Source organism: Cataglyphis hispanica, chromosome 24 (genome assembly GCF_021464435.1).
Source record: "Cataglyphis hispanica isolate Lineage 1 chromosome 24, ULB_Chis1_1.0, whole genome shotgun sequence".
Taxonomy (NCBI): domain Eukaryota; kingdom Metazoa; phylum Arthropoda; class Insecta; order Hymenoptera; family Formicidae; genus Cataglyphis; species Cataglyphis hispanica.
Window position 1 is genome coordinate 271,442 of NC_065977.1, and position 23,082 is coordinate 294,523.

At 38.9% G+C, this 23,082-nt stretch overlaps 2 protein-coding genes across 7 annotated transcripts in view; one reads left to right on the forward strand and one right to left on the reverse strand.

Annotated features, from left to right (window-relative positions):
• The window catches only part of LOC126858304 (apoptosis-resistant E3 ubiquitin protein ligase 1), a 61,831-nt gene that overhangs the window by 10,850 nt on the left and 27,899 nt on the right, over positions 1-23,082 (reverse strand). For 2 of the 6 annotated variants that reach the window (XM_050608530.1, XM_050608527.1), the window contains exon 1: positions 7,380-8,159. In XM_050608530.1, the coding sequence (XP_050464487.1) occupies positions 7,380-7,404 (25 nt within the window). In that variant the 5' untranslated portion in view covers positions 7,405-8,159. Of the gene's footprint in view, positions 1-7,379; positions 8,160-14,271; positions 14,466-14,739; positions 14,866-23,082 lie in introns of those variants that run through there. The other 4 variants (XM_050608525.1, XM_050608526.1, XM_050608529.1 and 1 more) reach the window with 4 other exon arrangements.
• LOC126858312 (agrin-like) overlaps positions 22,440-23,082 on the forward strand; it is a 28,239-nt gene continuing 27,596 nt past the window's right edge. The window contains exon 1 of the mRNA XM_050608543.1: positions 22,440-22,956. Within this exon, the coding sequence (XP_050464500.1) occupies positions 22,455-22,956 (502 nt within the window). The 5' untranslated portion in view covers positions 22,440-22,454. The remainder of the gene's footprint in view (positions 22,957-23,082) is intronic.

Here is a 23,082-nt window from a genome sequence, read left to right on the forward strand (position 1 = left end):
GAAGGATTATATAGACATAGAAGGATTATAGACATTAGCGCCTAGCTAGCTATGCTATAATCTGCTTAAAACGTATAATTTACACTGTACATCATCCTAGATTTTTAATTAACGGCTCATCGTAATCCTGCGGAATAGCCTGTGGATTTATGAAACAAGAACAATCGGCGGGAAATAACGGTCGTCGAGACAGCGAATGTCTGAACTTGGCGAAAATTTAAATCCTTAAAGTTTCATAGTTTAATTTAGAAAGTCGACTGCGTGCCGTGTAAAAAGTTTCACGTTCAAACACCCGCATTGTTTTTATAGGTGCGTCGCTTCAATTTCTCAATCCTATACGTACGGTACAATTGCGATTGATAATTTTATTCTATTTAATTTAATCACGTTTTAAATTGTGATAAATTGTGATGAAGTGTGTGATAAATTGAGAAAAATTAAAATATAACTTTTATTATGCACAATACATTAATAATACGTTGCATATATTCAATAATTTAATAAAATTTTTTATTATTTTGTATGAATTAAAAAAAATTTGTTATTATTTTGTACAAATTCAAAAAGGATTTAAAAAAGATTTTATTACTTTTATTACCAAATCGTATCGGAAATAATTGACTAATCACAGTCTCGTACTGAACCCAAACGCATAAAATACATTGACCTAATAAACATGACGATACAATATTAAATATCGCGATAATTCGAGGATGCCCGATTGAATTACGATGCGGATACATTAGTATAAACTAACAATAAGCGAATTTTCGAAAAGAGGTCGAGAGTACAAAACTCGAGATCAAAACGGGATATCGCATATCCCGCATTTTTTGTGCATATTTTTTGTGAAAAATTTATCGCGCATTCAATGCTAGTTGCAGAAATAACCGCGAAAAATTTTATAAATAAATAAAAATATAAAACAAGATCGTATATGTATGTATACATACATATATAGATGACGTAGAGACTTTCCTCGAGCGTTTCTCTTGAGAGCTCAGTCGAATTTCTGAGCCTTTATCATCGCTATGTTTAATATACATATTTCATCGATTCTGACAAGATGATGGATGTTTTATGATAATGTATAGCGGTACGTATATTCCATATGAAAAATGAGATTTTATCGATTTCCGATATTTGTACAATACACAATTCAGCGGTTTAATCATACATATGTATACATCAGATCGTCCTAATAGCTGTAGGTAATATTAATAAGGCATTATATGTATATGCTGAATATTTAATTGCTACGAGCGGATATGTCAAAATTAATCACACGCGATGCGAAAAATGCGTAATGCGTCGGGGGCAGGGAGGAGGGGAGGTAATGGGATGTCTATCACATTAAAATTCTTAGAAAAAGATATGATTAATAAAATTTCTAATAATTAATGAAATTTTTAAATATAATTAGTAAAACCATATGATCGCGCGATTCCAAGCGATTGATCGGTCTTTTTCTCTTAAACGATGTGAAATTTCAAGCGCTAATCTTTATTCGCGACAAACTGCTGACTTGTACGCTAATTCGTAATCCGCTTTATGAGAGAAGATAATTTCAAGATCGTAATACGCGGATTGTTGAAAGGCTTTGATTACTTATGTAAAAAAGTGATAAGAGAAGCATGTGCGTCATTAGAAATATGATTACGTTATTACGATTTTGATGATCCGACAAGTTGTCAAAGTTCGAGAGAACGCGATAAAAGTAAACTTAACAATCAGATCGAAAAAGCTAGGTAAAATGTTAGGCGTCAGAAGAAATGGAAAGAAAAAATCGCAAAGATTCATCGGCGTTTCATTCGCGGATTTATATTTTTCGCTCGACCGCAACTCGCTCACATTTTTCAATCGACGAGAGCCTCTCGTATTTTCCTCCGACAGAGCGTATACGAGCCAGTGAAAACAACTTCCGCGCTAGAACAAAAGGAGAGGTCGCCGGCAACCTGCTTAGACGGAGGGGCAACTCTTGACCTTTTCGAACGGGATATCCTTTCGATGTTAGGTAGGTTGGTACTTTGCGCTAACGATCCTTTCGCGGAGCAAGGGGGGAGGAAAACCGGGGCGCGTACGTATGTATGTATGTATGTCACATATTGCTCATGGTTATGCATGAGAGGCTCGGCTTTCCGTGCGCGCCAAGATAGGGCACATGGATCGCGCGTTTTCCGCGCTCCAAGTTTCTATATCACGCGCGATCGCGGTTGATTGATTAGGAGATCTCGAAATTTACGCCGCGAAGTCGATGCGTCGAGGAAGCACGAAATAAAATATTCTTCACGCTTTAAGATCTCGCCGTCGCGCCATGATACCACAACAGATATCGCGTGTTAGCGATGCATTTAATTCGCCGACATTGTTAAATAAATTTTATTCAGTTTGATACGTTTTTGTGACTTCTTATCGCCTCGTGATGCGCCGCCGACATCGCTTAATTTTACGGAACAATGCACCGTGTGCATACAAAATGTAATAAAGTAATAAATTTTCCGTCACAGTCTCTCCCTCAATCATGAAATTAAAAAAGTGCCGAGTGTACGTAGTTATATGTATATACGTTTCCTGCATGCGCACAGTTTCCATCTCTTTCATTAATATTTATATCACCCTAGCAGCGTGATGAACAAGAAAAATAGCTACACGTCACGTTTTATTTCATACCGGGCGTTCACGCGAGTCTCGTCGGTATTTGACGGACGTTTATAAATATCGTTTCCACGATAAATGGAGAAAAACGCGTTCGTGTTTTCCCGGACTCGATTTTCCCGCGGAATCCCCAAACCGCGTAATCCGAATAACTTTAGAACTGTAATATTTATAGACGTCGCGTGGAAACGTAAAAGAATCTTCCCGCGCTATTTAAGTTTACAAAGATTCACAAGACGACTTATTTAGTGACGCGACTCATTACAACAACGGCATTTAAATACGACCCTGTCGAATCGTTAACGACAATAGTACCGTCGCACTACTCCGACTAATTGGAAACTCCCGAGTTATGCAATTATGCGCAGCACAATTTCGCAGAGTTTCGATCTACGCGACACACATTCAATTAGTCGCGTTTTATTCCCAGGTGTGTAATCGCGTGTGCTCGCGTGTTTTCGAGACGGACATCGGTCCACGGAACGAGAAACGAGCCTTTTTTTTTTTTCACCGCAACGGTGAATTATGCGACCTCGGGGGAGAAAAACGATTGCCCCGCGGGAATAGATAACGTTAATGTTCCAACATATTTAGCGTAAAGATGACGTAAAGGAGCGAAATAAAATTTTACGATACAATTTAATCCCTTTTAAAGTCAACGCTAAGAGCTTTCCCATCGATCGGATTATTCCAATATCTGATATATATATATGTATATATTTTAGGAAAAGAAACGAAAGACATTTTCAGGAAAAGTTAATATAAACAAATAGTCGATTCCAGGAAAGAGAGAGTCATATATCGAGATATCGGCATATTTTACTATTTCAATGCGTTGAAAATAGTTTTCGCGCTCTTGAAAAGCCGCGATTGCATTTATCTCAAAGTCGAATTGGAAAACGGATAAACCGCAAGATATAATTTCTATGCACTTTTTTGTACCCCTTTTACAGTAATCTGTACTGCACTGATTATCTTCTGGTTTATTTATATTAATTCGGTTATTCGTAAGCGGCGTGTAAAAAAAATGCAGAGAGAGAAAGAGAAAGAAAAAGAAAGAGAGAGAGAGATCATAGGATTTAGAGGATAAATAAGTATCTCTACATGCGCGTTTCGGTGCAATTTCGATGATAATCATTCACTTATACATATCTTTTTTTATTAGATCGCGGAGAACTATATCGTCTTATATCGTTAAACTGTCATTTGCACCCAGATGTTCACCAGGCACCTACATATCATCGCGTCTAATCATTGAAACTTTGTTACGCGATTTCATACCGATAGCACTTTCCCAACTATAGTGCTTAGGTAATTAACGGACTCGTGCGTCTGGAGGATATTTGACGCTGGCAAGGATACGTGTGGCATTAAATCACACACTCGGACACTCTCTCGGAACGGAATTAATTTCGCGATTCTCCAGTGTACGGTGTAATCAAGCTTGGCGAAATGGCTTCCAACCGCTTAAGCAGTAGCCTCGCGTTTCCGTGCCATTTCGCCGAGGTGTTTCGAGAAAATTCGGCCACCAGAGATTTCTACGTGCACAATTCGTGATTGCGCTCGTCGAAAATAATCTTTGATTCCGAGGATTTACGAGAGTCTCGCGTGGCAGGTCTATCTGCGATGTCAACAATCGTAAATGGCATCTCGTCTACCGTGTTAAAAAAGCGACAGATTTCCCAAGATGATTAACAAAATATTTCACAAAATATTAATATTAACAAATATTTTTGTGCAATAGTATTATGTAATAAATATTTATGTCTTTGTCTTTGACACAACAAAACTTTTCTGAATCGAGAAATAAGTAATGCTCGTGCTTCATATGAGAAAGACGATTGTATGATGCATGTACGCGTGTGTATGTCTAACAACTAAAATTAATAATTATTAGTTTGTTTATATTTGGCAAGTTTGCTTTCCTTCATATTTATCGCAATAAATTTGTTTTCCGATAAATTTGCTCGCGTTTACATGAAATGTGTGTGGCGCAGATAATATCTCGCTCTAATGCTTTTGCGTCGCACCTTTCTGCGGTGATTACGATTGCGGGCCGATATACATATATATAGTGTCAGAAATTCTTTATGTAGCCTAAAGAAAAAGCTTTCCGGCGCGGTAAGTATGAAGGTTGAGGTCATCTAGGGGACGATCGATACTTTTCCCTTCATCCACATCTTACTCGCGTGTAATAACAAGCGTTGAAAAATCGATCTCGCGTGAGGCAACGTATTATCCCTTATCCCTTAATTCGAATTTGCAGTCACGTATAGTCTCGATTAGTAATGCGACTATATCCCGACGTTTATCTCGGTTGCCCGATCACATGAGTAATTGCTTGAAAAAGTTCTCGGATAAAATACTTTACCTCTTTTTCTCTGCGCTTCGATGGCAGACAAATAATCCGCCGCGCGAATGTTTCGCCTGGAAATAATTTCCGTTCTTCATCTCAAATCAAAGTTAGAGAAAGGGGGGGAGGGGATAATAACGCGAGGCGAGGCACGTGAGAGAAAGAGAGCGAATTATATAGGTTTTTCGCCGCAATGCCGACTTTCGGCAGAGAATCGATCCTGTATACGTTCGTTTTGCGAAGCGTTGATCTATATCGAAGGAGCCTCTTGTTCGCGAAAGCTTCCTTTCGGCTCGTTACCCGCGTATAATGTAAGCGTATACATCACAATGAGGATGCTCCCGCATAAATTACGCCGCCGACAATGAGAAAGATGACGGAGGATGTTATCCCACTGCAATGGCGTAGCCGCAATTGCAACCGATATATCGCTTCTATTTTTAATGCAAATTTACATCGCGAAAATAACAATAATTATCATTGTAATTAATTGCGCGTGTTCTGAGTTAACAAATAATAGCGACTGCAAAGGCAGCGCCAATTATTTATCGTTACAACTGTGCATCTGACACGTACATATCTGTTAAGTTAAATTTTAACTGGGCATTATTTCATTACGTAGAATTATCCAGACAATTAAAATTGTTGTAACATTCATATTGCTTGCAGCATCAATTTTACAATAATAAATATAGAAGTTATGTACTATCGGATAACATTCTTGTACGTGAAAACATATAAGCATTCTAAGATCAAGAGTCAGTTAACAAGTCGTAGAAAAATCGTAGGAAAACGTTGCGAAATTCTGATAATGAAAAGAAAGAAAAGAAAGTTTTATTGAATAAAAAAAAATAATCAAAGATTAGCAATAATAATTAAATAATCAAAATTAATACATAAATAGGCTTAAGGAGCGCGCAAAACATCAAATAAATAAGATTTGCGCCTATAAGTAATTTAGGCGCAAATCTTAATAATTAAATAAATAATGTGAAAACATTTATTTACATTATACATTGTTTACATTACGCTATATTCGTTTATTAATTTGATATGTATTTATGTATTTGTTTTAATTTCATAGGAGCTTTGTCATTATTTTAAATAAAAAAAGATTAATCATGTAAAAATAGAAAAATCTAGGAAAATATCGCGAAATCTCATAATAAAAAAAGAGAAGGACAGATAGAGTTTTATTGAATAAAAAAAAAAATATATATATATATATATATATATAAAAATAAATATATAAAAATAAAAATAATCAAAACTTAACACGCAATAATATTCAAAGAATCAAAGATTAATCATGCAAGAAAAGTAAACCGTGTCGGTTGTACTCGCTTGATAAAATCAAGTTTCCGAAGCAAAAACAACATCGGCTGCAAAGCATCGAGCGGAACAATGTTTTTCTTTTCCTGCCATATTTGTCTTCGGCTTAAAAGAGATGGATTTCAAAGTTGGATGACGAAGATGAGTCCTTCGAAATTCTCTCTCTCTCTCTCTCTCTCTCTTCCTAATCTCTCTTTCTATAACAAAGTTTCGGATTCGGTCGTGTGTAGATCCGTCCGATCACTGTATCGAATTTCTAGCACGGAGAAATTCAAATTCGCGGAAACTTTGGCGAAGAGAAACCACCGATCGCATTTTCCTGCAGTCCGGAAACTTTCATCGTGACCCGAATACGCTCATTCCGTCAGGAACGAAAATGAATTAATCATCTCCTTGTAATGGGATTTTATGCACAATGGGATGTTCCTTTTTTCGTTGAAAAGTGCTGAGTTTTATGCTCCAAGATTGCGGTAAAGCGCGAATTAAGGGTGTGTTCCCTTAAACGTATCGTAAAGCATCTCATCATGGCGAAAAAATATTTGAAAAAAAGACCTTAGGAAAACGGTCATCACCCTTTTTTATATCAAGGAGTAAAAAAATCTTTGACCGTATTTCATAAAATGGAATCGAAGCAAATTTATATATCTAGTAAATTATTCATACTAATCTTTTTTATAATCTTTCGTTACCTTAATTTCGTACTATAAAAAATTGTAAGATATCTATGATATAAATCGGCTAAATAATTTCATAAATTAATTAAAAAAGAACAAGAGAAAATAAAACAAATTTTTTTCTTCAACAATAATCATTACGAAAGCGTGAACTGAAATGTGATTTTCTGAATTGAGATTATGTGATTTCTTAACGAAAAGCGATGCGTCTTCTGCGAATTAGGCTCTGATGATGTTTACGACAAGTGCAAGATATTAACGATATCATTATAGTTTTTTTATACAAGAATATGTCAGGACTCGTAAAGAAGTGCGCGTCCGTTGCTTGATACGAACGGATGTAGCGGGCGCAGTAGTAAACTTACGGTTTAAACCGACGGCGGCTTCCATCTCTCTCTCTCTCTCTCTCTCTCTCTCCTGAATCTCCAAAATCTCGAATTCGACTTGCAATACTTACTCGAGATCTCCGACGGCGCGAAAAAAGAGAAGAACGATTCCGATGAGAGAGGAATAGACAGGGAGAAACAAGAGGAATAAAAAGAAATCTTATCAGGCCGTAGAAATTTGCACTTTCGAGATTACGATCGGCAGCCTTCGATCGCTCGAGAGCTCATGACTCGAGAATAGTTCTCGCGAGGGAAGGGAAGAGAGGGAGTGATCCTCGAGAACGACGAGATCTACAACGGGATTTAGGTCGGAGTAAGGCTCTCTCTGAAAACGGGAGGAGGAAAGGTGGGGACGAGAATGCACCTTCCGAAAACACGGGTCGCTCCTACGATCGACTGGATTCCGCTGGTGTTGTGTTAAGGATAGGGTTGATCGCCAGCGTGTCAAAGGTTTTCCGCGCGACCAGCCTCTCCCGCAGCCTCAGCGTTGACAAGGACGCCGTTTCTATCGCGGACGCGCTCGTCGGCCGCGAGCATAATGCCCCGCGTGCGTAGCGCGTAAAGAAGAGAGAGGAGAAGGAGAGAGAGAGAGAGAGAGGACGACGAAAAGAAGAAGACACGACAAGTGAAAGAAGAGGGACCGCGACAGACGCGACGTGCCAAATCTTGGGACAAGACTCGATCTCTTCGAATAATGCGATCCGATAACTGATAAGAACACGACACTACTCCCGATACGACGCGCTCGCGCGGACTCACGCCAGGCCACTGCATGCGATGTGATTACGCGGCCGGAGCCGACCCTCCGCGTCGCGCCGACCCCCCACTACGAGCAAGCGCGAAAGGACCACGCCAACCATTCCCCCCCCCTCCCTCTCTCTCTCTCTTTCTCTTGCTCTCTATCTCTCGTTACCCTCCGACGAAACTATCACGCCGTCGACCTACTCATGTCGCCTTTTGAGCGCGACCGTGCTCTCGTCTTCGAGGCGTCGCCACGTCATGGCCACGCCACCCCCGCGACCCGCATCCATCCCCGTATCGCAACGTGTTCCCAATTGTAAAGCGCGCCCGATGCGTGTATACCCTGGCTGTAACGCGCGCGTCGGTATCCGGGAAATCGATGGTCGGTTTAAAAGAAAAGAAAAAAAAAAAAAATGAGCGAAATTTTAGGGAAGAGAACCGCAAAGAGAAAAATATACAGGACGCATTCAAATATTTTTCATGAGGTGATATAAATACATTGCTGTGTACTTATGCGAATATCACACAGGTAGGCACAGCATAGGTACAGATACTGCTTGACTTATCAAAGAAATTGGAAAAATCTAGTCGTTTATCTCGTGGAATATTTTCTCGTAATTTAAATAAGGAAATATTTATCGCGAAAATATCTTTTTAATGATTACAAAATTATTGCTAAACATGACGTTTGATATTATTTTTTATCATCGAAAGTACCATTTCGTCCATTATCGTACAAATTTTGTCGTAATGAAGAAAGCATTGGATCGTTCGGAAAGTAATTTCGTTTTTTATTTTTTTTTTCTTTTAGAAAGAAAAGAAAAAAAAAACAAAAACAAAATTACTTTCCGAACGGCCCAATATTTCGCAAAATCGATATAAAAGGATGCGAGAGTCACGTAAAAATCACGAGATGCTCCGAAAAGAAATGTAAATTCGACGAGAATACGCCGGTGAGATACGCGAGAGAATTGTTAGACACGTGATTGGGTTGGAATTGACATTCGCGAAAATCGAACAATTGTCGGAGAGCATTGTCAAGCGGAATGTTACGTCACGCGAGTCCCATTCTCATCTCGCAAGGATATTTCAATAACAACTCGGCGAAAAAGCCGCGGATGAATCTATTTGAACGAAATAAATTCGATAGAAATGTGCACACGTTGATCTTTTTTTGAATTTTTATTTAAAGGAACGCTTTTCATCGACAAGATAATAATTTTCAAACAAAGTTAACCCTCGCATTTCGTTGTACAAGAATTATTTCGTCTCGCGATTATTTTTTAATGAATTTTTACGATGTGTAAGGTAGACAAAAAAAGAACTTAAACTTTGGAAACTTAATTACTTGATACTAAATATTAATTACGTCTCTCATTATGCTATTAACTATCTCAATAATTTCGCGGAATGACGTCAGTTTCTTTTGTATCGCGCGATAAGATACTTCATGAAAGAGAGAACTTTAATGCCAGGTACGGAGATGCATTTCGCTTCTTGCAGAAAACAAAAAGGATTCCCGCTAAGTAGAACGACACGACATCTCTCGCTGAATCTCGACTGCCAACTTGTAATTGTATAAAATGAGGAGAATCGAAATTAAAAATAATAAAAGATATATACGTAATGTGTCTATATAATAAAAAAATTCGGCTTCCCTTGCCAAGAAGAGTATACAAAAATAGATGAAGGAGATCTCGAATAAAATTCAAAAAGATGAAAGTTTTTTTACATATAGCGGAAATTTTATCCTTTCCAATATAAATTATATTCGATTGACTTAACTCGTTCCGATTTTCAAAATTGATTTAAAGAAAATATCAGAGAGAAATAAGATACATTTAGATAGTAAGAAAAGACTTGCCATTTTGAAAGAGAGAAATAAAAAATTATAATTATATATATTAAGAAAAAAAAAATTTTCTTACAGATATATTTAAAAACTCGATAATGAGAATGAAATTTTAAACAAAATATTAAATTATTATAAAAACGACATAAAAATCCGAGATACCCGGACATGTAATTTTCATTTTTATTTCTTTTAAATCTTTTAAGATTTTCTCTCGCGATTCAAATCTTCCGACAATTTCCATTTTAATATCGAGAATACTTCGAAATAAGCTGATGGCAGTATGCTCGCGCCTCGACGAATCCGGGAGACGTAATTGCACTGACATTTCGCGTACGGAAAACGATGGAGACCGTAATTTCACCAAGATCGATAAAATACGTATGATTCCGATGTCGCATTATATATAGTGTAAGAGCAACCTAAAGGAACATTGGCCGAGCACATTGCGATATTGGTTTCGATACTAGTTTGTCGCTAAAAAATGAACTTGTACTTTTTCCAATAATTACGCCATGTTCCTCGTCGAGTAGCGACAAAATTATTTAGCTACCATAAAAAAAGTAGAAAAAATATTCCTCCGTTGAATGATACGAATAATAATTTTTGATTATCGATGATGGCGACATATAAATGTCTGACATAAACAACATACAAATGTATGATTATCTCAATGTCATTAATGTAACACAAGCCACCGTCTCGATGTTCGAGTTAATTATCTAAGCTTAATTAAAAAGTAATTTGATAACAAGATTAAAAAGATCCAATTTTTCCGTATTTTTAAACGATATAATTATTTATTTTTGTCATCGCATTAATGTATTTCTATGTCCAGTACTATACAAAATTAATGTCATCATTGCAAAACTTTTGACTGTCAATTGAAATTGTAACGGTGCTAGGCTTAAATTATCGGCAATTAACTTTTAAAAAAGCCTTCGATTTTTCTCGAATTTTCTCGTTGCCGGGGATCGCAAATCGAGCTATCCGCTTCAACGAACACACGCGAGGAGCCTGTAAACATACCTTTTCCCGCATCGATTGCGGAAAGTGGTCGAAATGAATAGTCGTGCATGTCCGACGACATCCACTCTCGGCTGCGGATCGATGCGGATCCCAGTGACGCGTGTATCATTCATTATTCATTTTCAAGGCTTCATCGCACTCCGCACTTGCTAACCAGAACCTAGACAACTTTCGAGGATCTGGATTTCTTTCGCCACGAAACGCCGTTTGCGCGGCCAGGGACAGGAGCGTCGAAAAATTTTGCGTTTAATGTCTAATGTGTGTTCCTATTTTAAACTCTAAACTCGAGACCGTGAGTAGAGAAGCGCTTTGATAATAATGCTCGAGGAATGTTCATCGAATTACAAGAGAGACGCCAACAAACGACCCGTAGTTAAGTTAAAGCTTTTGTTATCAATAACTATAGCCGTTTAACCGAGCTCTATATGTTCATGTCAAGAACGACTATAACTTAATTGCGAGGCAAACTATATGTCTATTCGCGCGCGTTGCGAGATACATTAATAATTGTAATTTCATGCGATATTTTTCGCGTTTTTATCGTTGACAGTATCGATTAATTTGGCGCAACATCCATTATCGGTTATTGAGAGAGAGAGAGAGAGAGCCATACGCCATTAGGCGAATGGCGTTTATCGGTTAGTGGACACGATATTAGTGTAGTGTTTCTCGATATTAATAATTACTAAATCACGAGTGTATATCGATATGTCACGACATTGTTTCCTTTCCGCTCTCCGCTAAAAAAAAAAAAGATTTCTTAAGCATTGGATGGAGGTATTTCATAACATTTTTTCCTCATCTCGTAATTATCATGCAAGATTAATTCGTTCGATTATGCAGCAGTTATATCGCTATTTTTTAACAAAAGATTAGAGCGCGATGAAAAATCAAGGACGACTACCGCGTCGTTTGCTCGGCAATTTTTCGACAAATGCGAAATGATAAAAGAAATTGTACGTGCCGATGACTCAATGCCAAGATAAAACAGTATTGAAAAAGTCGCGGTTGAGCGAACGCGTCTTTTCGTAAGCCGATAACGAGATATATGTATATACGCTGTGAAACTCACGAACTATGAGAGAGAGAGAGAGAGAGATAAAAAGTGCCGATATTCTTGGCAGCTAAAACGATAAAGGATCGGGCAATGTTGTTGATTTATTGCTTCATCAGCGCATTCCTTCCGGACTCGAAAGATAAAGCATGGAAACCGCGCGGAAAATCGGCGTCTCAACGATGTATATCGTCGCTGATGCGTGGCGATTAATCTCGGAATCGGCAAGATGTAAGCTCCCGAGCTTCAGTTCGCGAGATTAATGAATCGCGAATACGCTTCTTCCTCACGTGTAACAGCCACTTGCGAACTTTGGCAATGTAATAGGATTAGATATATCGGCGGCGAATTGTTCGCAGGGACGGTCGCAAGAAAGAATAACTCTTATCAGGCGCGCGAACGAAGGATTTCGTTACAACAGTAATAGATTTCGTTCTCTTTTCAGCAAACAGGCTTACAGCGGTTATCGACGGTTATCTTCTCGAACGAATCCGAAGTTTTCGGAGATTCCGAAAAATTAATCTTTCCGCGATGACAGCTGTCGCGCTTGATCAGCTGATATTGTAATATTCGCGATAAATTCGATTACACATGTATGAGTTTTTCATTTCTAAATTATTGATATTTATAATTTCTATGCATAAACTTGAAACTGGAAACTTTAATTCATTGAACCGAGCGATCCCGAAAATGTGATGCAAATGTTGCCTGAATGTATAAGTTGAAAATTCATCTCAGAGTCTTCCCATCTCCCTCTCGGTTATCTTTATTACGGAGTTCTACATTACATGTCAGATCTCCTTTGAGAGAAGCAGGCTATGGCTCATTGTAAAGGCAGATCAAATTTACGGGTAATCGATAGTATCCGGGATACTGTCCGCAGAGTGAATTGACTTTGTGCCAAACAATAAATCATTACGTCACACATAAAGTTTCCGATAATGACGCCATCCTTCTAATCGTGATAATAAATGTCTCTTATCGTTTATATTCTTTTGAGCGCGGTCAATATAATTTACCTCGATTCGTGAAAGTAATATAATTAACTACAATTCTTCTTATAATTAGTTATCTCCTTATTGCAAGTATATAATTAATAATAAAAATATTCAACAAAAAAAAAATTTAAAAGCAGAATATCTTATATCTATAAAATGCCACGTTCAAAGCTTTATAACTTTTATATAAGACTTTTTTTCTAGACACGATAGTTTGAAAGTATTTTATTATGGATCACATTTTCTCCAAAGAATTTTTTTTTAAGATGATTTATAAAGCGGGCTTACTGTCATATATTTAACGTAGATAATATCGTATGATTAATGGCGGTGGTTAACGTGCGTGTATGTGCTATCTTATGAGGATTTACGCGAATCCTTCAACATGAATTACACAATGTACCATAATAATGCATAATGCAATTTCTCTGTGCGTCTTGTATTACTACGCAAATTCTACACGCGAAAGTGCTTAAGATTTATTAATTCATTTTACAGTGTATGCGTGTAAGGCCTTATATTAATAATTTATAAACATCAGCCGAAATTTGCGTGTTAAAGTACATTATTCAATCTGAATATGATGCGTAAAATGCTTGCACCATGATGTAAATGGCGATTAATGAACGGCAAGTTACGGTAGTTTAGTGATTGAGGAAAAAAAAATTGTTACGCTCTAATATACATTATATGTGTCAAGCGTGTGTGTACGTATATCCTTCAACACAAAAATAATCGACCTACGCATCGTTTGCAGTGCACACGAGAGTTGCGAGCAAATTTTTGCGCAACTCATCGACGCGATCCTGATGTAACATACGTTTTATTTCGGGGCATTACATAAGCGATAATTATTCTATTACATTAACTAGCATCAATTTCAAGAAAATCTCGATGTCAGGAATTATTTTTATGGACGAAATACGATTAATACGCACTTCACGTAATTGTAATAAATTGTTTTAATAATTTGTATTTTTCCAGTTACATTCTTTTTATTTTAACTATCTAAGTGTTTTTATTTATTCACACATAAAAAATGCAGCAATTAATTAACTTAAGTCTTTTACGAAAATCAAAGAATTTACCATCTCTTTTTGATAATATATGTCTAATAAAGCGAACAGAGCTGAGTAAGCCTCCCGATAATCGAGATACCGTTGAATCAAGAGTCTCTGATAATACTACAGTACTTACCTTTGTTCCTAAAGAGCGGACGATATTTGGCGAGGCCGATCTCGGCGAGCCACTGGTCCGCCTCCGTGAGTTCCCCATTGCTTCCAGTTCCTGCGGCGAGCATTAACAGTTTCCCCAGGGAGAGAACCATGGAGAGAGCCAAGAACACCCCGGATAGCACCGTTGACCATCGTGCCATTGCCCGTGGAGTGCATCTGTAAGGAAAAGAAAAAGAAATGGACGATTAGGGTCTATCTTAAATCGAAAGATCTCGATTAAATGTTCGCGATTAAATCCATTCCCATTGACGTCGCGGGATCGGTATCCGAGATATACGGCATGCCACGTCAAAATTGGACAGGTTATGTGTCAAATATCGAGGAGGTTAGGTGCGCTGCGCGATGTTTGTAAACAAGCCGGACTCGCCGGTCGATCAGCTGATCGAGCGACCGATCGCGGGATCCGCTCCGGTCGGAAAATGATGCTTACCACATTTTCGCGGGAAGCCGTCCTCGCGTACCGCACGCAGCCTCCGATAAAACCGTGATTCTCGCGCCCGGAACGACAACGCATGTAGCAGGTATGCCGTTGAGGCAACTGCAGATGGAGCGACAAGTGGAGGGACGCGATAAAATTTCCTAGGGAATTTCTCAACACCGGAACACGTGAAATCATCTCGCGGAGAAATCCAACTTGATTTTTACTCGCTCTTTCAATCAGAAATCTTTGTATTTTTTTTATTCTTCTACTTTTAAATCTGTACTTATTTTATTTTAATACACAAAATTGTTGATTTTTTTTTATTTCTTTATGTATGAAATTTAATATAAAATAAGAAAAAACCTGATATTTTTGTATGACGGATTTTGAATAAATATAATATTGATAAACATTTATATCATATTTTGATCTTATTTATTTTATCAATCAAGAGAGGCTAAGCTTTTAAAGATTGAAGAAATGGTAATCTCAAGATGTCGCCTGTGTGTGAAATATCTGTATTGATGGATTAAACTCTCCAACATCTAGTTTATCCACCGTTGGCAAACATTATTCCTGCCATGATTCGAACGATTAAAAACTACAATCGCAGTAATATGTTCAGATAGTTAACGTTAATTTATATGTATATTGTTTCTAATAATAATAATAATAATAATAACAGTAATTGTAATTAATAAACAAAATATTTAGCATCACTATATTGACGACATAATAATATTTTCCATCAAGTTTTCACATTAAACAAATATCTTTCTATTTCTTATATTAAATAAAGATTAAAAAACAAAGATCCTTTAATTTATATTCTACTCCAAGTTCTTTCATCTACTATTATATTAATAAAACAAGAGAATAGAATTCTCAAGATCATTTATACTGAAAAATAAAAAGCGACAAATTTTAATTAATAAAAGCCTCTACAATGCACTCACTCTCTCGAGCGATATCTTCTCGATTAGATACATGAAACAAAATCGATAAATTGATCGCTGAAGAGCAATCGAATGCAATCTCGTTTTTCGTTCGTGTCCGGTAAAGGAGGCTGAGTTAACGGTTAGGAAAAAAAAAAAAAAAGGGGGGGATGCTCGATGCACGTACAAAGTGTGCTCTCCTCTCTCGCGTTTGCCGAAAGCGTCCAAGTTCTCGGCGACCGAGTTCTCGGCACAGACGAGGTATAAAAGCCTCGGTAGCCTTGCTGACTTGTGTGCACAGCGAGAGCTGCGATCGTCTTGCATTCGTCGATGCGCGTGATTGTAGACTTGATAACTGTGCACATTCGCATCGGTGTCGTCGCTAATTTCGGCCATATGCGCCGATTTTCTTGACAAATTCCTTCGTTAAGCAGAGATTTATACCACCTAAATGTGTATGTCTGGTGTTGCAGCTAGACGCTAAAATAAATATTCTATTCCTTTTCGTCTGCAAGAAAATTAAAATTCTTCAAAAATAATATGAATCGATTTGCGATATGTTCAAAAAAAATTCAATATCGGTAGATAATCTTATTCTACTCGATATTTTAAAACGTGTTTTTCCGTCCGATTTCCTTTAAAATATATAATATCTTCAATAAAAGTATGCGTATATCTAGATACAAAATTTCTTCCTTAGAGCAATGCAAAAAACTGATATCCGGAAAATATGGTCTACATCGATTGCGATAGTATTGAGTCGAGTAAAAATGATAACGTGGAGAAAAATAATGTATTAAGTAGATCAGGCACACACGCGGTGAGAGCGGCTTTAAAGTATCGAGTCACGCAGGGGGACGAGCGATTGGCAAAACATGCAAATTATATACACAGCCGCACACACATGGGTACGAAGTATGATATTCCTGCGGCATTATCCTTTCATCGATAAAATCGCTTCTCGTATAAAAACTTTGGCCACGTTTGAAAAACATTTGCGATTATCTTTTTCGCTCGAAAAGAGATGAAGCGAATTCTAAAGATTTGTGTCAAGTTTTTATATATTATACGCGTCTTATATTTTATATTCACATGTATTTTTACCGCGACGTAAGTCGTAAACAGATTTAAAACGGCCGTGCGTCTTAAGCAAATTGAGCGCAATTTAATCCGCGTGTCCAAGTGCCATTCTGCATCCGCTGATGCAGCGAGTGGGTGGCCAAGAGGATGCGATAATAACGCGAGGCGCGACGAAGCGGAATTTCGCACAACCTCGACGAAAAACGCAAAGAGTAAACAAATCTTTCAAGTGACATTCGTCGAATGACTCGAAATACCAAAATATGTAAAATTTGGTAAAATATATAAACGTTTGGCAGCAATTTTTTCATCTTGCGATAAAACGGAAAATTCTCGCGTTAACTGTCCAGGTATAATTTTAACGTGCGTTAAGATTAAGCATGATTATCGCAGAAAACGGCGGTTGTGCGCCGTTACGCAAATGCTGCGAATGAGAAAGAGGCGCACGTGACCGCAAACAAGAGTCGTACAACGATGTCGAAGACGTCGAGGGTCTCCGAGAGATTTTCTGTCAGCTGCTTAACCGCACGATTTTTTTTCTTCGCTGCGTAAATCGATCATCAGTACCGCCGAGTCTCCAATAATGTCAAAATCAATCCGTGTATCGCGCGACAACATTTAATTTATTAGACAATTTGATGTTGATATTTGATACGTCGTTCGATCAAAATTGCTATCGCCGAGTGTAATGTCAGTATATGTCCAGAGTGAGCATCGGGTCCGAAGGTTTCGAAATGAACGCTGTATATCCCCGACATCGTTCGAGCGTTCATCTCAGATCGCGTGCCTTGCGGTTTTACATACCGAGGTGTGTTTTTCTGGCGTGTATTATCGCCGATTAGTCTTACCTGATGTGAGCTAGATAATTACGGACGTGCATTGCACAAGTGTGACATCGATGCACACACGTGTCATCATCATGCTGAAGTCGTTTTCGATGCGAAAGGAAATTCTGTATCGCTCACGAGCGATATTTCCGTGAGAAACGGCAATTACGTCAATAAGACCGGGAGTCGCACGATTAGTCACTGTGTACGCGAAGCGTTATTTTGAAGCTAATAAGAAGCCCGTTTTGTCACAGTGGATAATCTGACCGAGATACCAATTAGACTTTTTATTTGACGAATAATATTTTCGAGAATTTTTAAATCAAGAAGAGCTCACGTAAATTAAATTTCTCTTAAATTCAATTCTCTCCTCTGTCTTCCCTTCCCATTAAATTTATATATTTTATTTGAAAAAATCTATCACTGTGTGCTTTCGCTAAACTTCGAATTAAATCTAAAACAGATAAATCTAAAACAGATAAATCATCATAACATAACAAATAATATTCGATTATAAAATGAGGGGATGGAATAACAGCGTTAAATTATTTGATAAAACGAGACACGGCTTTATTTATTGAAGAGAATATGCGCTCAATTTCACAAACTCGTACTAGAGGGGAGGGGGAGTCTTGCAATTATCTAGTCTTGAATTATCTTGTGAAGCGACTTAGTTTTAATTTTTAAACCAAGCAACGATGCCTGTGCTGTTCAAATGGAACCAGAACACCATGTGGCGCTTTGACACCGGCGAAATGTTTATTTAATAGATGGAAATTCGCAAATCACGAAGGCAACCACACGGTACCAGTGCTTCTTTCTCTGTCATTCTGTATTATTTTGTCTTATTCTACCAAGAGAAATAGCCTCTGGTCCGATATCCAGTAAATGTTTTATTTTCTCATCTTTTAGAAAAAGAAAACATATTCTTTTGAGAGACACAAACAATAGAACAAGAGAGTACAAACGATAAAACCGGGCATGAATAAAATTAAAGAAACATATCACTTGTGTGGCTTTGATTTATGTACATATCACGATACAAAGAATTTCTCTGCATATCGGCGTTTCTATTGATCCACATTTTTATTTGCGCTAAGCTATTCTGGTTCTTTATTTCTTTTTGAAGACAGAATAAGAGAGAAAGAAAGAGGGAAAGAGAGAGAGAGAGAGAGAGAGAGAGAGAGAGAGAGAGAGAGATCAAGGAACAGTTAAAGTTAACCAATGTCGATGAAACCAGCTTGTAGAGTAATAAATCGCGCTCTAAATGGTCCGTCAAGCTCTAATGCTCTCCTCTAATTCTTTTTAATCCTCGGAATGTTAATGAGCTTATCAGCTTTGTCATTCTTATCAAATAAAAAAATAAAATCGACTCTCCTAGATCGCCCGAAGAAATTGGATCACTCATGAACGTGTCGCCAAAACGTATGTATTCTCGCATATAATCTGTAATTTCACTCAATCATTTATAAAAAATTATATCACTTATTATCAATTAATGAAAGGCTAATTTAACGTATTCTGGTTTGGGATAACGCGACAATATTTTTTTTAGTAATACGTTCACGCACGTACCGATCCGAAATGCCGTTTTTATCAATGTGCATGCGTATATAATTAAATCAGGCCGTTGTAAAGTCGAAAATGCACCATAAATGCACAATCAGAGTGCCTTACGCGCCGCGTATTAGCTAGGTTTTATGATTAGAAACTCGCAGGAAAAAAAAACAAATCGTAACGAATGAAAATAATCGAGAATCCGATTCCAACTTTTTTTTTTTGCGCGTCAACAAAATATCGATAATGTAAAACAATCATTTCTTCGCATCAATTATTTAGAATCCATAAAGACGGCGTTTATCGGAGCATATTTTGCTGTTGCGAATTTTTATATCTTTATATCCCGGTTATGCCTTTTAATTGAAATTTATTTGATTGCGGCGTAATGCCTCAACATGATTAAATACTCGTTTCTTTATCCTAATTATCCTGATAATTAAAATAATGCGTTTTCCCCATACTAATTAAGACAACTTTCGATGATTTTCTTCCGACGACGGAATCTAATCTTATGACAAATTTACGACATTACGCGTGCACGTGTATCAATAAAGTGGATCACGCCTTCGTCTAATCGCTCGATTCGCGCCGTTATTAAATTATATCTCCAAGTGAGTATATCGGGAACGCTGTAGAAAAGCTCACTTTTTCGGACGTTCTTAGTCGACAGAGTGGCGCACGATTTGCATGATATACTCAGAGCCGACTGGTTATTGAATTCTGCGAAGCTCATCCACGCTGTTTGCGCAGGTAATTCAAGCATGCTGTTTGACGTTTCTGGTAACACTTGAACAAAGTTTCAAAAGTTGAGAACGTTATCGATACGTTTATGATTCATTCTGTCTTCCTATAAACAATCTACTATTTTTTATTTTTTTTAATAAACTTATTTATTTCAATTTTTCTCGCAATTTATGCGTTAGAGTTAATTGATGTAGTTATAAAGAGACAAAAAATATTCATTGTTATTCAATAATAATAATGCAATAACGTCATTTAAAATCTTGTTATCATTTTTCACAGTGGAGATGAGAACCACGGCAAAAGAGGGTCGATCGCAATTGGTCGCAAAATTGGGTTGTGAACAAAAGCTGCGGACGAGAGGAGACACACGCTAACTTAGCTATGTAAGACGGCTTCTTCTCGGCATGAGAAAGGCAGACTTGGGCGACGCGGTTGTGTGCACGAAGTGCCGCTTATTAAGGAAGATAATGAGTCCATTCAAATTCAATTCCGGTCAAAAGGTATCGCCGACTCACGTCTTACATCCGCCACTCGAACGTGTCGTGCGGCTTGGGAGAGACGCTTATCATCTCGCACTTTGTCGTCTCGTTTGACAAAAAATTCATCGATCTCGATGTGAACCGGCGCGATAAAGGATTGTATCGCGCGGGGAGTTTTTGTCGGAGGAGCGTGAAAATACCATACCATCGGGCGAACAAAAGAGCGGATTTATAATTGAAACGATCCGTTCCGCACGTTCGACGTTAAGCGTCGAACGCACGTCGTTATCGAAACGAATTGTCGAATCCTTCGATTGGAAAATGGCGAATAGCGAACGAGCTATTCGCTGCTGCTGCTGCTGCTGATATCCGTTCGCGTTCTCGATTTTGCGAATACGTGAACGAACAAAGCGCGGAAAATCGGTCGTACGGCTGCCGGTTACCTTAGACCGAGTAACGACGTTAAAGGCGCAAGTGGGTTAATGGTAAAGACTTGAGAACACGCGAGGAGAGACGGGTGTGCATGTGTACGCGCGAGAATCTCGCGATTCAATAGCTCTGACAGCCGATGTTGATAAACGATCGCTCTCGCGGGCCTCGTGACGCTCCGGGATGTGTTTCGGGATGTGTTGCATGCGAAACTTGTTCCCGCGAGGGGTCACTGCCACACTTTCGCGTGCAACAGTCGACAAGCGCGTTTTTTAGCCCTCCTTCCGACTGTATTAGACCATCTTGAAAGAGAACGATCTCGTCGTACGCACTCGTTGCGCTTCGACATTCAATAATTTCATAAAGCTTTCGAAAGTTGTGCGCAAAAGCTACATGTACACCGCCGCACGTGATAAAGCTGTCGGCTTATTATTAATGATTCCAGCTCGTATTTCTCACTCCAAACATGTTCAATAAATTTTCTAAAGGGATAAAAATTGGAAATATATTTTCATTTTCGCGCGACTTTTCTTCTAATGCTATTCTCTCTAAATCTCTTAATGCCAATAATGCGCGATTAAATTTCTAGCCACGTAAAAACAGATTACTTTTGCTTTAATTCCTACCGGAATTTCTCCCGGGAAAGAGATCGCAAAAATACAGAGCTACATGTCAATCGCGCAGCTGCGATGTCAGATCTATGGCGTAGATTCGTCACGCGCGTCAAACAACTTGGAATCGTAAGTAGGAAAGGAGACTAATGTCGCTATCGTTAGCAAGAACATCCCCTCGATTTCTTACGACTTACTTCAATTAGAAAGTGTAGCTATTAATCGCGTGCGCGCAAATCACGTCGCTCTTCATCTTTTCTTCTCCTCCCCACCCCTTCTCCCCCTTCCCGAGGACACAAAAATGTACTTTTAATTAATCGGTGGCCACTTGAGCAGCTCCACGCCTCGCATTTATTCAGTCTCGGATTTCGCTCGACCTACTCCGCCGGCTTTTATTATCGGCGGCTTTCTCGGGAGCGCTCTCGCCGGAGCTTCTTATCCTATCCTAATATCCGTACGATATTCGCGCGTGCATCTAATCTTGCTTCGAGGCCCGAAAGTCGGACGTGACGAAGCGACAATAATATCGCAATAATAATACGAGTATATATCGTGTGCGATCAGCAATGCAAATCTCACTACTCGTTCATTATTTTTCTCGTCTTCTCTGTTACAAAATCGAGCACCGGATATTCCATCTTCACCGAATCTTCATCATCGTTCGCGCGATTCGTGTCACAATTGCGTGGCCAAGTATCCTTGACCTCCAAGCCACGGGGGGTACACGGCCAGTGGGACGAGAGCCTCTTGCAGGCGATGACGCCAACTACCAGGAAAATTGGAGTCAAGGAAAATGAAGCAGCATAGAGGAAGAATGGCGGAAGGAGTAGAAGAAGGACGACTCACGGTGACGGAGGAAGAGCTGGCCTAGAAACGCCGATCCCCCGGCGCTTCCCGGCATTCGACGACTTACGTTACCTTCAGAAGCGACGAAGGCAAGAAGAGGAAGGGGGAGGGAGGAAGATTGGTACGCTTCTTTTCCCATCTCTCGTGGTCGGGCGACAGCTCTCCTCTCCTTTTGACGGTCGCCGTCCGGTCCGACGATGATGGTAATGGTAAATGGCCCATGGAGAGGCTCTCCATTCCGCGCCTCCACTGGAAACGGGAGCACGCCACGTGAAAGTAGGAAGGGGAGGCTATAGCCGGCCCGACGTCGCTTCGTGCGCCTCAGTCGTTCGTGGACCTCGAAGGACGATAGAGGTCGAAGAGGTTTCACTTCCTCTCTTCTCCTGGCCTCGCCAACCTCCTTCTCGCACGCTCTTCCTCGAGTCTCCTCCTCGCGCGGTTCTTGCTTCTTCTTCTTCTTCTTCTTATTCTACTGTTCTTCCGTTTACTTCTCCGCTCTACTCTACTCTCGTACGACCTCGGTGCCGAAAGGGCCTCCTCGACAAATCAAATAATCATCCGTTGAAGCTCAAGGATTCCTTGCCTGCGCGAGGATATCGTTTTGTCAAGTCGCCGCATCGGCAACATCGTGATATTAAGTCAGAAGATATTAGCGGAAGAATGCGTCGTCAACTTTCGCTCGTCCTCGGAATCGTTCTACTGGGCTGTCTTCAAGGTCGGTATCAATTTTGAGGATGTATCGATAGTGCCGCACGATCGGGATCACGTACGAAACTCGCCGAGTGCGCACACGTGTTAATCTAAGTGTACGCTCTTTGCTTATTTACAATTAAAGAAGTAT